Source organism: Neocloeon triangulifer, unplaced genomic scaffold (genome assembly GCF_031216515.1).
Source record: "Neocloeon triangulifer isolate White Clay Creek 2 clone unplaced genomic scaffold, ASM3121651v1 ptg000001l, whole genome shotgun sequence".
NCBI classification, from domain to species: Eukaryota; Metazoa; Arthropoda; class Insecta; order Ephemeroptera; family Baetidae; genus Neocloeon; species Neocloeon triangulifer.
Window position 1 is genome coordinate 3,570,379 of NW_026775544.1, and position 17,536 is coordinate 3,587,914.

General features: G+C 33.8%; 3 protein-coding genes across 8 annotated transcripts in view; all 3 read left to right on the forward strand.

Moving 5' to 3' along the window:
• The window catches only part of LOC132200598 (zinc finger protein Xfin-like), an 83,886-nt gene extending 66,853 nt beyond the window's left edge, over positions 1–17,033 (forward strand). Inside the window, exons 1-6 of one of the 3 annotated variants that reach the window (XR_009442170.1) lie at positions 9,701–9,873; positions 10,278–10,356; positions 10,443–10,571; positions 10,632–12,362; positions 12,429–12,557; positions 12,643–14,189. Coding sequence is in view for 1 of the 3 variants with exons in the window: in XM_059626197.1 (XP_059482180.1) it covers positions 14,468–14,519; positions 15,282–15,370; positions 15,428–15,547; positions 15,613–16,797 (1,446 nt within the window). In the remaining 2 variants the exon portion in view is untranslated. Of the gene's footprint in view, positions 1–9,700; positions 9,874–10,277; positions 10,357–10,442; positions 10,572–10,631; positions 12,363–12,428; positions 12,558–12,642; positions 14,520–15,281; positions 15,371–15,427; positions 15,548–15,612 lie in introns of those variants that run through there. The other 2 variants (XM_059626197.1, XR_009442169.1) reach the window with 2 other exon arrangements.
• LOC132195168 (zinc finger protein 62 homolog) lies at positions 137–3,461 on the forward strand. Its single transcript, XM_059616989.1, has 4 exons — positions 137–498; positions 890–987; positions 1,182–1,304; positions 1,369–3,461. Exons 1-4 carry the CDS (start codon positions 444–446, stop codon positions 2,602–2,604), a joined length of 1,512 nt encoding a protein of 503 aa, XP_059472972.1. The 5' UTR covers positions 137–443; the 3' UTR covers positions 2,605–3,461.
• Positions 3,785–8,940, forward strand: LOC132197920 (zinc finger protein 224-like). Of its 4 annotated transcripts, none has more exons than XR_009441917.1 (5): positions 3,785–3,948; positions 4,363–4,466; positions 4,531–4,598; positions 4,653–4,774; positions 6,375–8,922. XR_009441917.1 is itself a non-coding variant. In XM_059621534.1 (5 exons), the coding sequence occupies exons 2-5, from the start codon at positions 4,445–4,447 to the stop codon at positions 7,614–7,616; spliced, it is 1,422 nt and encodes a 473-aa protein (XP_059477517.1). In that variant the 5' UTR covers positions 3,785–3,948; positions 4,363–4,444; the 3' UTR covers positions 7,617–8,940. The 4 variants fall into 4 exon arrangements, 3 of the variants coding, with proteins under 3 accessions (XP_059477517.1, XP_059477534.1, XP_059477525.1); XM_059621534.1 differs by having other exon boundaries at positions 4,653–4,742; positions 6,375–8,940; XM_059621551.1 differs by having other exon boundaries at positions 4,653–4,732; positions 6,373–8,940.
• Positions 17,034–17,536: the final 503 nt, after the last annotated feature.

Genomic DNA, 17,536 nt, shown 5'->3' on the forward strand with positions numbered 1-17,536 from the left:
TAAATTAGTTTTTAATTTCAATGAAGTAGTTTCGTAACTTTTTATTTTCTTTCAGTGTGTTCCAGTTTCCAGTGTAATAATTTATAGGCTATAGTCTGCTATATATTACATAATAAGAGCAATTTTTATGATTTAAATTTACTTCAAAATTACCACAAAATTGTAATACTTCTTACTCACTCAGCGACTCAATTCCCTTTACTAGCTGCTTTTATTGCTGGTTGAGTTGATGACAGTTTCTCACAAAGCGGCCAGCTGTATTCCCCTCTCACAGTGAGCCTCCATTCAATTTATTCTGTGCCCACTGTAATCCCTATAGGAATTTCTTTTCTTGCTGTTTACAAGTGAGCTAGGCAGGTGAGAAGCAACCGTGCTGCACAAATTTTTCCTGAGCGTGGAGCAGCGGAGTTGTTTGCTGACCACTGTTCAGGACAGTCGTTAGAATGATGAAGGAGCCACTTAAGATGGATTTGGAAGAAAAAATTTGTGCTAATGCTGGTGAGTGTGCAGATTCAGTGATATAGTTAGGCATGCGTCAAAGTACACCTGAAATATTTCCTCATAGTTCAAAATTAGCAAAATTTATTTTTTCAATCTCTGAGCTAGACAGTAAAAAGATCGTGAATAAAAATTTTAAAATATAATGCTCAAGATAAGTCTAAAGGTTATGTTACTCTAATGTACTTTTAAATATTTTTTGCGCACTTAATCCTTCAAAAACGTTAAAAAAGATTTGAAATCAAGTTTTAATAGTGATGAATCTTATTTTCGCTGTCATATTTTTATAAGTAGGAAAAATCAAGGAAAAATTCATTCTTCATTTTTAATACAAATGCACTGCTTTTTGTACCAAAGGAAATATGATGTAAAATTCTACATTAATTTGTAGGGTCGAGAGAGAGCAAATTCCACATCAAGACGGGAAAAAATGCAGAAGTGAATGCTGGTCCTGAAATAAATACCTCAATCAAAAGAGAAAGAACAAAGGTATAATATAATATTATAATTTATTTTCTTTTTAAACCTAATTATGCTGGTTCATGAACTCCCCTGCTTGAAGTTCTTTACGAAGAAAATAGACATTTAAAGAAGCTAGATATATAAATAACTAAATAAAAATACCTATTTCGCACAAAGCCTTCCGTAATTCTTTATTTAACGCGTCAATTAAAATTTTGCAGTTGTTCAAACTTCGCCAAATAAAAGTAGAAAGTGATGACGTCGCTGATTCCAATGCACAGTCGTTGCCGGTGATTTCTCAGAATATTAAATCGGAGCCGATTGAAGACGAAGACGATAGCAAAGTAATAGTTAATATATTCATCTTAATGTATATTGATACTATTAAATTCGTTATGATATTTTTAGCCAAATCAAACAAACATTCAGCATTTTGGTAAATGGAAGCCTGAAAAAAGCGCGATTCTTAAGAAAATCAAGAAAGACTTGGACAACGTCAAGCCATTGGCTGCACCGCTCAAGCGTCTCACCATCAGAATGGCACAACTGGAGCACGGTAAAAAATTCACCTGCGACATTTGCAAAAAAGGGGTGGGGACAAAGGGTGGCTTGAAGTACCACATTCAGGCGCACCTCTTCGGCCGACCCTTTAAATGCAAAATTTGCATGAGGTCGTACGCGACCAAAAACGATTTTGACACGCACAACAAAAGACACTCGGGGAAAAATGTGATTTGCAATTTTTGCCAAAAGCAATTTCCTGTAAAATCTTACTTGGGAGATCACATTTTTATGAAGCATTTGCCTAGAGAATTTGTCTGTCACATCTGCAGCAAGCCCCGCTACTATTTCCGAAAAGCTGAATTGGAAAAACATTTGGCCGTTGCTCATTTTCCTAAAATAAAACTGTCTTGCAAACTTTGCAATAGAAATTATAAATCAAAAGACACATATGATCGGCACTGCGAGGAGAGAAAACTAATGAAACACAAGTGTGCCAAATGTGAGGCAAAATTTCCCTGTCGTTATCTTCTTTTCGCTCACCGGAAAGAAGAGGCGAAAAAACCAGCTCGGCGCGTTGAGTGTCCTTTGTGCGATGAAAACGTCTTCGACTTGGATTATCACCATAGAAAAGTTCATCGTAAAGAAAGTTGCGACATTTGTCCATTCCGTGGAAACGTAATGAGTTTACTGGCCCATAAGAAGGACTGCGGTTCGCAAAAGCAAATTCGCGCACTTGGATTTGGATGCGAACGGTGCGATTTGTTTTTCAGAACTGACTTTTACCTTCAGGAGCACATAAGAAAAACCCACGGCCATATCAAATGTCACAGATGTCCCAAAACATTTATGACTTCTTCATCTTTGAATAATCATACTAGGGACACGCACAATAAAAGGCCTTACGGCTGCGTTCTCTGCCCTGCTTACAAACACTTCAAAACCAGAGATAGTTTTGACGTCCACTTCCGCGCCAGGCATGAATTTCCCAAAAAAATAAGAAATGCATATGGTGCCGAGCACAAAAATCGCTTTGGATGTGACAAATGCAAGCAAGCGAACAAATTTGGAAGCAAATTGGAATTTATTAAGCACATCAATAGCTGTTATAATGCGTTGAAAAAAATTTCAATTGCTAAATAATATGTATTTCACGTTCTCTGGCATTCAAAGAAAAATTTTGTTTTGCAGTATTTGGTTACAATTAGTGCCGCAGAAACACATTAAATTGTAAAAATTTCAATTTGTTAATAATAAATAAAATATTACTAGAACAAAAACAGATTTGAACATTATCTTGCCATTTATTTTTACAAAATATTAATTCATTGGATTTGTACCACATTCAACTGGAATTGAAAAATATTCACGTTATTAAGTTTATAAAAGAAAATTTTTGAAGATGCTGAGTAAAATTTTTATTATATATTATATTTTGCATAAGGCATAATTATTGTAATGTGTTTTTAAAAAAAAATTATTTTGATTAAATTAAACTGCTGATGTCTATCACTTTAATTCCTATGGTTGTATTTTTGGTGAGTTCGTTATGGGGAAAAGTTGCTTTGCATCAAAACCTATGAAATCATTAATTATTGCATTTTATTTGTTTTGTTGAGTTAAAGAAAAAAAATAATAGAACTTATTCTTTCTTGAATTATTGATTTTAAAAATTTCAGTCTTTTTTGCAACGATCAGAAAAAATTATTGGAGGTATTAAAAAGCACAATCTGTTAATTTGCTGGCAACTGGAATAAGCAACTGATAATATTCATCGAGATGAAAGTAAAATATTGTGTTGGCGAAAAATTTCTTTATTTGTTTAGCAGCATAAAAAAGAAAAAAAGTTAAATTAGCAAATGTTAATTTATTTAGCTTTTATAATAAATATGAAATAAATTTTATATGATTTAAAAAAAATTTGTTCTGGATGTTTTCTATTTTGATTTACTTGTCAAGTGATTCACTTGTGAAGTATGAAATAATATTAGTTAATAATAAAAATAAATAAAAAAATATAAAAAAATACCAAAAAATATGTTTCTTTTTAACTGTAACTTTTCACCATTAAAATTTGCTGTGGTAATGTTATGTTTTATGTTAAATAATTATGTTGGTGCTTGTCAGGCCAGGCGCTATTTGAATAGAACACCAAAAATTTTTATTTGCAAAGCATAAATCTAGACCTACTTTTTATCTCTCCTCGTGTTCTTCGCGGCCAAAATAAATGGAAATTCCATTCTTAGTTCTCCATCCTTACAGCAGATGATGTTTGCGTGCTGCAAGATCATGAAGGTATTTTTATAATACCTTTGCCCAAGGAGCCTTTGCCTTTATGGATAAAATAATGAGGGCCGAGCCCAAGGCCGAGACGCTAAAAGCGAGACGCGACGGATCATAATAACAAAACTACTTTTGTGTCATATTTTAAATTATTTTTAGTTTCTTTTCTACATAATTTTGTGAAGACTGGTGACGATGTTGTGAGTAAGTTTTTTTATTGAAGGGAAGTAGAATTAGCAGGCACCAAATCAATATGCCCTGAAATTAAGATACCTTGGCTTGAATACTCCATGCTTTGTAATTTTTTTTTCGATCTTTGATCATAAATGCTGCCGTATTAAATATTTTATATTTTTTAACAATAATTTTTCAAATTTTTAAAACACCAGTAATTTCCAATTTGTTATTAAAGTAACAACTAGAATAAATATATATTTTTTTCATGTCAAAAAAGATCAATTAATTTTTCCAAATCACCACAGGGATATTAAGACATAAAGCAGCACCATAAGAGCTGAAAGAGGCAACTTAATATTTCTCCTCTCTCTGAAATCAATTAAAAATCAAGTTCAAATCATGATATTTTGTTTTACAAATTGCATATTATTTAATTTTCAGATGTAAAAATTGCCTCCACAGTGTTGAAAAAGAAAATTAATCTGCACCAAACTGGTAACACAAAGTAATATTAAACTTTGACATGGACCGTCCCAGACGCAGCGGTAAAATTGGCTAATATTTTTTTAAGGCCATGCAGATTTTAATAAAAGCTTTCAAACCTTTCAGGAAGAGGCGTGGAAAAATCTTTGAAGACAGAAAAAGATTTAAAAACAGAATTTATTCCTGTGAATAAAGTAAGGACCTTGGGATATTTAAGATTATATTATAATTTCGATATTTTCTATTAGGTATTTCGCATGCGTGTTATAAAATCGGATAAATTAACAAAGCCTGATTGTGATGGAAATCGTGCTGGATCCCCCGGAGAAGGAAAGAGTGTAAAACATATTTCGGCGAAAATATTTGAAAGGTGTATACTTTTGGCAGGGTCAACCGATCTTAACCATATTCTAGGACCTTAAAGACCATGCCAGGAGGTTTTCAAAAATATATAGTTTTACCCCGTTATCTCGAAATTTATGGGTTTTACGGGACATTCAAATTTGGATTTTGGAAATTTTCAATCAACTGTATCTTGGCTTCCCGTGGTTGTAGAACAAAATTCTGGATATGGTTGAATTCGTCTTGTTGCCCTCTACAACTTTGCTGTTCATTGCAAAATCGTAGGTCAAAGTTCAAGGTCACTTCCGGTGACCTCGTGACCTTTGACCTCAAAAATGAAGTTTATCCCCCAATTTTATTTTTATTCTGAAATAGCCATTTTGTAGAGCGTAAAATTTTACGTTATAAAAGAAAATAAACCAGATGGCGTTTTTTGATATTAAATTAATAAAAAAATAAAAAGATTAAAAAACGTGGTTTTCCGAGCAAATTTTCTGGTAAAATGTCTTTGAGCCTCTGCAACTTTGTCCCTGAGCAAGATGGCCCAAAGTACCTAATGACAAAAAGTAATTTTCTTGAGACGGTCTATCCAAAAATGTATTACACATTGTGACCAGGTCACAAAAGGTCTTTGACCCTGGTGACCTTTGACCTTACCATATTTTTTCCATCTTGTGTGACACATGGTTCGAAAGAAGACATTGAGGCGGTCATTTTGGTACCCGGAAGTTTGCTGTAGCTCCAACAAAACTCGAGTTATTGACGTTTTTAGTTATTTCATCTTACAATTTTCACAATTTTAATTAGTTAAAACGTCAATAATTCGAGTTTTGTTGGAGCTACAGCAAACTTCCGGGTACCAAAATGACCGCCTCAATGTCTTCTTTCGAACCATGTGTCACACAAGATGGAAAAAATATGGTAAGGTCAAAGGTCACCGGGGTCAATGACCTTTTGTGACCTGGTCACAATGTGTAATACATTTTTGGATAGACCGTCTCAAGACAATTACTTTTTGTTATTAGGTACTTTGGGCCATCTTGCTCAGGGACAAAGTTGCAGAGGCTCAAAGACATTTTACCAGAAAATTTGCTCGGAAAACCACGTTTTTTAATCTTTTTATTTTTTTATTAATTTAATATCAAAAAACGCCATCTGGTTTATTTTCTTTTATAACGTAAAATTTTACGCTCTACAAAATGGCTATTTCAGAATAAAAATAAAATTGGGGGATAAACTTCATTTTTGAGGTCAAAGGTCACGAGGTCACCGGAAGTGACCTTGAACTTTGACCTACGATTTTGCAATGAACAGCAAAGTTGTAGAGGGCAACAAGACGAATTCAACCATATCCAGAATTTTGTTCTACAACCACGGGAAGCCAAGATACAGTTGATTGAAAATTTCCAAAATCCAAATTTGAATGTCCCGTAAAACCCATAAATTTCGAGATAACGGGGTAAAACTATATATTTTTGAAAACCTCCTGGCATGGTCTTTAAGGTCCTAGAATATGGTTAAGATCGGTTGACCCTGCCAAAAGTATACACCTTTCAAATATTTTCGCCGATTTATAAATTAAAAGTATAATCATTATAAAACTCATATTCTATTTGTTCAATGTACAGGCCCATGCAGAGCCAATTGGGAGAACAAATGACAAGACCGTAAAACTAGAAATTAAATCGGAAGAAATTTTAAGTCCTCAACCAGCAACATCATCAAAAGAAGTCAAAACACTTCAGCGATTCAGTGGCCCTGTTGTATCTGTGCCCATCAGACCAGTTCCTCGGCTTTGTCTTAAAAATTTCACCTGTGAAATTTGCAAAAAAGGAGTGGGCACAAAGGGTGGCTTGAAATACCACATCCAGGCGCATCTTTCTGGCCGACCCTTCAAATGTGAAATTTGCAAAAGATCGTACGCGACGAAAAATGATTTTGACACTCACAACAAAAGGCACTTAGGTAAAAATGTTAGTTGTGATTTTTGCAACAAGACATTTCCCGTCAAGTCGTACTTGGCTGATCATATTACTTTCACTCATTTGCCCAAAGAATTTGTCTGCCAAATTTGTAAAAGACCTATATCCTTTCATCGAAAATGTCAGTTAGAAAAGCATTTGAATTATATGCATTCATTTGAAAATATGTTGAGGTGCAAACTTTGTAGCAGGACATTCAAGTCAAAGCAACACTACGAAAATCATTGTAAACAGAGAGAAATTTTGAAGTACGAATGCAAAAAGTGTGGCAAAAAATTTCCCTGTTTTAAATTACTACTAAATCACCTTCGGGAGGAAAGCAGAAACGCTGAATGCAAAATTTGTAAGATGAAAGTAAAAAACCTTTACAAACACAATCGAAGGCATCACATATTTGTAAATTGTGACCTTTGCCCTTTTAATGGAAAGCCGCAGGATGTGATTTTTCACAAAGCGGGGTGTGGAACTAAAGAGCAAATCGAGGGTCTTGGAATATTTTGCGATTTGTGCAAAATGCATTTCCGAAGTGCATATGACCTAAACCTTCACAAACGACGCATACATGGGAAATTCAAATGTCCAAAGTGTCCTGAAAAGTTCTTGAACAAATGCCTTCTCTTAAAACATACAAAAGATGTTCACACAAGGCCTTATGTTTGCGTTTCTTGTCCTCGCCCAAAGTTCTTTTCAAACAGGAATTATTTTGATACGCATTTTTACCGTCATCACAAATTTCCCATGAAAAATGTTATCCCTAAAACTGTTAATAAGGTTCGATTTGGATGTGAAAGGTGTCAAAAGATTATTACAAAAATTGATACAATGAATGGGCTGAGAAACCACATCATTAGGTGCTATAGAATAAGGCGCAGGCAAGTTAATTCATGATTTGGTTGGTGTGTAAAATATATATTTTTTTTTTAATTATGACTTTGTTTCTCACATAGCTCTTGACGGTAATTATAACAGGAGTAAAATATTTGTAATTTTTTTTTAAGCTGATCAAATAGCTGTCTTCGAAAACCTAACCTCCTCTAATGCATCTTTTCAAACTCTCTCATTTTGAGTCTTGTATTGTTGATTTCTTGGGAAAACTTAAATTGTTGATTTTGTTAGACTTACATTATTTGATTTGCATTTTTCTCTTTATCGATATCTAATAAATAACAATTAGAAAGGGATTATAATTTTACATGGTGGAGATTATAAAGAACAATCTACTGGCCACATGCAACTGATAATAGTTAATAGTGATAATTTGCAAAGATGAAACTAAAATTATTCTAAAATATTTATGTGGAAAATATCCTTTTTGTGAATATTGCATAACAAAAGAATAAAAGTTATTTCAAGTCAGTTTTTTTTAAATGGTAAAATAAATCATTTTGTTGTCTCTAATTTCTTTTCTTTGTCATTTCTTGAGAATTTAAAACCCAAAGAAACCACTCAGAAGGGGAAATAATTATATTTTAGTAACTTTTTACTAAACGTGGAATAACGTTCCAAGACACGAGATACTGACAATGAGACGAAACCAGTGTAATAAAGTTTGAAAAATTCCTGTTGTGATAATAAAAATATATTAATTAGGGCGAATTTCCCAAAATTAACACTTTTTAAAACCACCCCAATCTGTTGGTGTTGGTATGTGTTTTGTGCTGGACAGCTCTTTTGGCTATTGAAGCTTCATCAGCAGCACTTTGCCTAGCAAAACAAGTTCCGTAGAATGTGACATTTACTTTGTGAAGAAAAGGAAGAAACGAGGGGGTGATTTGCTGGTGAAGGCCGCGAGCTCTCTCTTTTTTGTCCTCTGCAGGTTGCCAAGAGGCAGCTCGTATTTGTGCGCCAAGCAAAGCAACATCTCCTCGCAGCTCGCTCGCTGTGGGTGGAATATGCTTGGCAAAGTGCTGCTGATGAAGCTTCAATAGCCGAAACACCTCTCCAGCACAAAACACATACGGGCAGATTCGGGTGGTTGTAAAAAGTCTTAATTTTGGGAAGTTTTCGCCCTCAATTAATATTTTTATCACAACAGGAATTTTTCAAACTTTTTTACACTGGTTTTGTCTCAGTATCTCGCGTCGAACATTATAATTCCACTTTAAAGGCGTTTAGTCAAAAGTTACTAATTTAATCTCCTTGTCAAGTGAAGAATCAATTAATATTAATAAGGTTTCCATTAAATACAGAAATAAAAGAAAAAATTACATAAATTTATGCTCTTTCGTTTTTTTTTTTTTTTTTTTTTTTTTTTTTTTTTAATACAATTTTCTGAGAGCTACATTATTATTAATAAAAACATAAATTTTGCATTATTTTTAATTAAAAATTATTATTCTAAATTATTGCTCATTCTTTTTAAAGCTTTAAGAAATCTGTTTATTTGTTAGTGTGAATGTGTGTTTGTTGCAATTTTTTACTGTATATTAAGTCGTGATTGTTACTATCTGGATGCAGGACCCAATTTGACAAGGCATGAAGCACAGGCTGGTTTGGTCCGCGGTATTCTCCACTATTATGCGACAACCATGTGCGCGCCACATGCGTTTTTCTTTAGTTTTGCTGCGTCATATGAAATTTTCAAAAGGAAGTCTTTTACCGCCTTTCACCAATCTTATACATTTTAGGCTAAAAAAACTTTTTTGTCAGTTGCTCCTTAGCCTTTGAACCAGATTAAAGTGTTACCATAAATGTACGTGAAGAAAAAATTATCAGGTGATTGTATTTAATTAAGCCTCTTCTCATTATTCAAAATTAGTATTATTATTTTTTAACATATTGCTTACATTTGGTTTCATTTTAAATTCTATTCAAGCCATTTTAATTTTGAATAAATTACAATATTTAGTTGCACAGCTGTTTTTTTATTGCTATTTAAAAATATATGTTTCTCAATGATTTATAATGTCTGGAAAATGTTAATTAGCACCTTGACTCAGTCAGTGATGGTGCTAAATGCTACATCACCCGTCGAGAAGCCGAGCCAGACAAGGAATTGGATTTCGACTCTAGCGAAGCGGCTTATAATTTCATTATAATTATTCGTTGCGACTCATCACCATGTTAACATGAATTTTATTTTGTGTTTTAAATAATTTAGTGAACAATTAATCACTTCTTTTCTTCAATTTGGCACAAAGTGAAAGTAAGTCGCTATTTAATTTGTGTGTATATCCTACAAGTCTCACAATTAATATCCTTAAAATTATTATCATTTTTATTTTAATAACTGACTAAATACCATTCTAGCCCCTCGGGATATAGGTGATAAAAAATATTTTATTCTTCGTGAATAAATTAACCCTTTTGGAGCTTGAATGCTATTAAATTTAATGTTTTTACACCTCTATTCTTTTAAATATTAAAAAAAAAATATATTTTTGGTAGAATTTCACAATGGAGGGTTGATTCATGGTAGTTTGAATTTAAAATCGGCTATACCTCGGTGGGTTTTGAGAGTTGTTTATTGTTTTTAAAGCATCATTTTGTTATAGTCTTTTCTGTTCAATTTGCGTAGAATAAAAAAATATGTACACAATCCTTTTGCAGAATGTCTGTTGATGTGAAGGAAGAGATGATGAGAGAGATTTTGTCTGAAGAAAACAAATTTTCCAGACGAATAGGAAAAGTAAGTTTGCTATAAATTTAATTCATAAATTTTTCGCACAATTTACCATCAGCCGCTATACTATTGGATAATTTTATCAATTCTAGAAATTTTACGTGCGAAAAATAAAATTGGAGAAAAATGCTGATGCTAAAAGTAATTTACCCACCCAATCATGTATCAAACAAGAGCCAACCGTACAGCTTGACAACGATTGTATAAACCAACCTGATAAGGTACAGTTTTATTGTTGATTTATACGGCGTTAATTTTTTAGCATAATTTTGATATTTCAGCTCATCGCCTTACAAAAAAATCTTTTGAGAAAAAGAAAATCAAAGCAAGAATACGAAGACGTCAAACCCTTTTGTGGCAAGCCAAAATTCCTGAATGTCAGACCAATTTCCCAAGAGAGCAGTAAAAAGTTCACCTGCAACATTTGCAAAAAAGGGGTGGGAACGAAGGGTGGTTTGAAGTACCACATCCAGGCGCACCTCTACGGCCGACCCTTTAAATGCAAAATTTGCAAAAGGTCGTACGCGACAAAGAACGATTTTGACACGCACAACAAAAGACACTCGGGGAAAAATGTGATTTGCAATTTTTGCCAAAAGCAATTTCCTGTGAAATCGTATTTAGCCGATCACATTGCGATGAGACATTTGCCACCTGCAAGTGGTCTGCGCTGTCACCTTTGTACGCAGCCCCGCTTTTTTATTCGAAAAACACATTTGGAAATGCACGTGGTAGCAGCTCACAACACAATAGAAACGTTCTCTTGCAAACTTTGCAATGCAAAATATAAAAATTTGTTTAATTACCAAAAACACTGCTCAAGGCGCATTGAAATGAATTACAAGTGCAACAGATGTGACGAGAAATTTCCGTGTTGGAATCTTCTTCTCGCGCATAGAAAAGAGGAGGCGAAAAATGGCCTGGAGTGCCCAAAGTGCATGGAAAGGGTGAAAAATCTAGCGGAACACAACAACGCCAGACACGCAATAAAAAATTGTGATATTTGCTCCTTTGCGGCATCACCACAACGCTTGAATAGCCACAAAATGAAGTGTGGAACTGAGGAGCAAATTCGAGCTCTGGGATTCAAATGCGATTTGTGCAATTTATATTTCAGAAACAGTCACAACGTGGCTCGGCACACAAATAAAGATCACGGGACACTTGAATGCCCGGAATGTCCAAGGAAATTTTTAAAAAAAAGTTTTATGCACACGCACATTGCACAGGCTCACAGAAGTAATAAAAACACGAGACCATGATAAGCGCATAATAAGCTTATAAATGGGTGCATAATATGCACCAAAATATATATCTTGCTTTTTTAACCAATGGTTTTAATGCACTTTTCTTCATTAATTTCATTATTTTAACAATTTTTTCTGACAATGTAATAATATAGTTTTCTTCTGGTTTTCTTCAATTAATTTGTGGAAGATATTTTATTTTTCAAATTATATTCTATTAAGGTCTAGGCCATGAAAGACAGGGTCTTGTCTTTTTTCGCCTTTTATATAGCTGTTGTAAATACCCAATTTTGTTTTTCATTAATAATCTTAATTAAAATTAAATATAATAATTTAAATTATCCATTTTGAATGCTACACTTAAAGCGCCAAGTGGTTTCTGCTAATGATTGTTCGCCACAATAAATATTTGATTTGAAAATATCGATCAGTCTTTTTATTTATCGCGAATTGAGCTGGCTTATATTTTTAAATGCTAAATTTGTTTCGACCCAAAAAATGAAATCAAACAAAAATAATTTAAATGCTTAGTCAAATTCTAGCAACAGTGTTGACATACTTGTGAGACTTAAAAGAGCATTCACATATGCGTGGCTACTTTTTATGCCATATGTTGCAGGCAAAAAATATGCATGGTGTCATTTATCGCCTGCGAAGAGTCCTCCCACATATATTTATAGACGACTTCCTTTTGCTGAAGTGAATCATTGTTTCACTATCATTCGACTGTGGAGGTTGTGTTGCAAGCTCGAGCTGAAAAATTTAGTATTTATTTTTATTTTTTTGTAGTAAAGAATAATCATGAATAATTAAATTTTCATTTCACTTTAGATAATTTTATTGCGTTCTGTAAAAATGGAGATTGCTGGTTATGAAAATGAGTCAAGGAATGAAATTTTGATTGACTGCCAAAAGATCAAAAGAGAACGAGTTGAAAGTGATGGTGCCGAAGATGATTCAGTAAGTCAAATTAAGATAATTACGTAATTAAAAAAAAAACAACCACACTCCTGATAGAAAATTAAAATGAATTAAATAATTTCAGTCCACGAACGCAATTCAGAGCGTCAAAGTGGAGAAAATTAAAAAAGTCTTCAGAATAAGAGTCCAAATGAAGGAAGAGTTAGACGGAAAATATGTTTTAAAGCCATTCACTGATCCCATCACAACTCTAAAAATCCAGCCTGCTCCTTTGGATCACGCTAAAAAGTTCACCTGCGACATTTGCAAAAAAGGGGTGGGGACGAAGGGTGGTTTGAAGTACCACATCCAAGTGCACCTCTTCGGCCGACCCTTTAAATGCGACATTTGCAAAAGGTCTTACGCGACCAAAAACGATTTTGACACGCACAACAAAAGACACTCGGGGAAAAATGTAATTTGCAATTATTGCCAAAAGAATTTCCTGTAAAATCGTATCTAGCTGATCACATTGTTTTGAGACATTTGCCATCAGCTTGTGCCCAGCGCTGTATGATATGTACTAAACCTCGCTATTTTTGTAGAAAAATTCTTTTGGAATCGCACATGAAAGAAGTTCACAACACGCATGGCAGTTTATTATGCAAACTGTGTAACAAAGAGTACAAAAGTTTCCATTCTTTCAAGAAGCACTGTAAGGAGCGTGTTGGAATGAAATACGAGTGCAAAAGGTGTGACAAGAAATTTCCTTGCCGGGACCTTCTTTTGTCCCATATGAGAAAGGAGACGAGAAATCCATTAGGAATCGAGTGTCCGATTTGCATGAAAAAAGCTAAAGATTTAGTGGAACACACTACCTCACATCATACCAAAAGAAAATGTGACATTTGCTCTTTTGAAGGATCAATGTACGACCTTAGAAATCACAAAAGGTTTTGCGGAACTGATGAACAAATTCGCGCTCTGGACTTGGAATGCAAATTTTGTAATTCATTTTTCAGAACCACTTACCATTTAGTCCTTCACATGAATGACAATCACGGGCCATTCAAATGCCCTAATTGCTCTAGGAAATTTGTGACAAATGATAAGTTAAAGTGCCACTTTAACAATACTCATAGAAGAAACTGTCCTAGAATCTACACTTGTTTATTTTGCGTCCGATATAACAGCTTTTCGAAAAGAGACACATTTAATCGGCACTTTTACAATCATCACGAATTTCCTGTCTCGGTGTCTTCGAAAAAATATGTGGGAGAGAAATTGCGATTTGGTTGTGAGAAGTGCAAAAAAGCTCTTTTCCACGTAATGAGCAAAAGCCGTCTCATTAAACACATTAAAAAGTGTTATGACATTGTTAATTAGGCCCCCCTTGGATGCTTTAATTGTTATATGATGGATAAATGATTTTGTTGTTGCAAAACGTATTGTTAATAGCAAACTTTAAAGTCTAGTTTGAATGAGAAATTGAGAACCTAAAACGTGTGTATACTCCTTATAAAATTATTGTTTAGTTTTTTGTTATGATAAACTTGTGAAAATTCAATGTTTAATTAATTAATCTTAAAACTGCTTTTTATTTGGTGTGTTAGTGTGTCAATAAAAACAACACATTTCTATATATTTTCAGTTTTTTTCCTCTTAAGTGACAAATATCAAGCCTTTCTTTGAAAATGTTTCACGAAAAATTGTTTCTTAAAATGTTCACCCTGTGCGTCGTCGCGAGTTTGCCAGCGGCTATTTGCAATACGATTTCTATTTTATCCACTGCATTTTTTGTGAGAGGGGCGCGCAGGAACGCATTGTGAAGATGTCAGGCTGGAGCCTTTTGGCCTCAAACGATAACAATAAAACCCAAAGTGTGGAATTCCTCACTGGTCTGGATACAAAATATACCTGTAGAGTGCTAAAAAAAAAGGCAGTCAGTCAGTTGCTGCTTGGCCTGGAGGATGAGGGGCGCTCGAAAGAGCCGGCGTGCGGAGCAAGGCGCAAAAAATCCAGGTGAGATTTTAATTGAACTAGGAATTTTTGATCTGAAACGTTTTAAAATACCTTCGCAATTAAGTAATAAATTGTGGAAATTGCTTATAAAGAGCGCTCTATCAATTCCGAGAGCAAAGCTGAAAAGCTAAAACGCCTCATTAAAGGCCAAACTGTAAGTAGAAAGAAGGTGGGAAAACTTTATCTCTTAACCACTTTATTTTTTTTCATCATTTAATAGATTATTTAATACTAGTTAGGTTGATATAAAATTTTACCCATAAAAAATCTCATAGAGAGTTGAGAGTTGATCGTTTTTTCTTCTTATATTTTGATTTGTATTAAAATATAGTCTGGTTAATAATTTCGAATATTTCTACACATACGCACTTAATGTGAAATTTTAAAATGAATAATAATTTGAATGCCTTTCAAAATATTTTACTTTGTTTTAAATGATTCTTTGTTGCTAAATTTTTAAATTTAAGCATATTTTTAGGAAACTAACAAGCATGGTCCCAGTTGTGTGGTAACTGTTAAACACCGATTAAAAATTGATTAACAATTTTTGATTAAATTTTCGATTGAATTTTAACAATTTTTTTTTAATTGATAATGGGTTATTTAAAAGAAAAATATAAAATTAGAAATTTTATATTTATTTATTATTAATATGCTCATAACGGCACAGGCCGATAAGACTGTCTTGGCCCGATAAAAATTAAACTCTTAGGATTTAATTAATAAGTGAATTTGTTAATGAAATGGATATGAATTTTTCAGACTCACTTTCAGCAGCAAGCTCAGCTGTGAAGATAGAGGTGTCACATGGGAATTTGCACGGGGAAAATGCTTTCAAGGGAATGCGAAAAGTTAGTATAAGAAAAATCTCAAAATAAAGAGCTTAAAAATCAATTATTTAATTCTAGAGTTTTCGATTGCGAAAAATAAAATTGGAAAACAAGGAAGAGGTGGAGGAAAATGAGTTGCCATTCCAAGTTTTAAACATCAAACAGGAGCCAATGGACACCGACGAACAAAGACCAACGGTAAATGAATATTCACGACAAATTTTATTTTATTTTTCTTAACTAAATTTAATTTTTTTTTGTAGCCTGGCACTTCTAAATTAAATTTGCCTGTAAGGGAAAGACAAAGGAAGCAGGAATTAGAGGATTTGAAACCCTTTAGTGGCCAACCGAGGGTCCTCCACATCAGACCAACACCCCTGCAGCAGCTGGGTAAAAAGTTCACCTGTGACATTTGCCAAAAGGGGGTGGGGACGAAGGGTGGCTTGAAGTACCACATCCAGGCGCATCTCTTTGGCCGACCATTTAAATGCGACATTTGCAAAAGGTCGTACGCGACCAAAAACGATTTTGACACGCACAACAAAAGACACTTGGGAACAAACCTTTACTGTAATTTTTGCCACAAGTCTTTCCCTGTCAAGTCATACTTGGCCGATCACATTGCCTGTAACCATTTACCAAGAGAGTACACTTGTAATTTGTGTAGGCGACCCTGGAAATTTCTACGTAAAAATGAATTAGAAACTCACCTTTTATTTCATACCAATTCCAAATTGACCTGCAAACTTTGCAAAATGGTGTTTAAACGTCAAATAACCTATTCAAAACACTGCAAGGAAAGAGAGAAAATGAAACATGAGTGTAAAGAATGCAAGAAAAAATTTCCATGCCGAAATCTTCTGCTTGCTCATGTACGTGAGAAGAAGATAATTCCAATGAACACTGAATGCCCTGATTGCAAGATTAAGGTAAAAAATCTGACACGGCACAACTTAAATTATCACAAGATAGACAAATGCGACATTTGCTCTTTCAGTGGGGGGAAATATTATATGTACACTCACAAACTGAAGTGCGGAACAGAAGAACAAATTCGCGCTCTGGGATTTCAGTGCAAAGTATGTAATTCGTTTTTCCGAACAAATCATATCCTAAATATGCATATCAGTAGAGCACACGGAACAATTAAATGTCCTAAGTGCCCAAGGAAATTCATCTCCAAGAAAGCACTAATCAGTCACAACAATCAGTGCCACACAAATGCTAGAGAAATGCCCTTCGCTTGCCTTGCATGCCCAAATACTAAGCTCTTTTCAAACAGGGACTTTTTTAATGCCCATTTCTTTCACACACACCAATATCCTCACCATATTAAAAGACGGGATGGAATTGTACTATTTGCTTGTGGAAGTTGCCGTCGGTGCTTTCGAAAGATAAGGAAGAGTGATTTTGTTCAACACATAAAACTGTGCTACAAATTAATGTAAATTTTGGTAATTATATTAAAAAAAATTATCTCAATCTGTTCATAAGGGTCAGGCTGTTTTCAAATTTTCAACTATTATTGTGTATATGTGTATGTAATAGAGTTTTTCAATTTTATCTGCATTTGGATGATAAAATTGAATGGAAGCAATTGTTTGTGCTGAATTTATAAATAAATTAAATAATTAATTAATGTAAGATTGTTTTTGTATCTATCAATGCATCTTACTTTGGAATAAATAAATAAACATCGCTTTAGAAATTAAATTGTGTCAAATTATTTTAAATATTTTTATACATTATCCTCTATACTTTCCTTCAGGGTCGTCAAGCCCTGGTACGACTTTGTTCTCAAAGACTGCCCCGCCCTGTGCAAGCAGTATTTGTGGCAGCAATTTTAATATTTTGTGATTGTTCTTTTTTTCGACAGAAAGGGTTCACCGCGGCGGCCGCGTCTCCTTTGAAATCGGGTGTTTTAGCATACCTCGTCTGCTAGTTACAGTATTCTTTCTGCTCAATTTTCAAGTTACTCAATTTTTTTAATGATTCAAGTAGAATAAAAATAATTATTTATTTAATTTTAACAATCTCCATTCAATTAAGATAATTTTAAACCTATGAAATATTTAAATTATCTTTTATTGCCGTGTAAATAGAGTAGATGTCGAGAAACAAAATTTACCAAAATATTTATCGCAGCGCTATTAAAATTTTATTTTACAAATAATGGTGCGGTCCCAA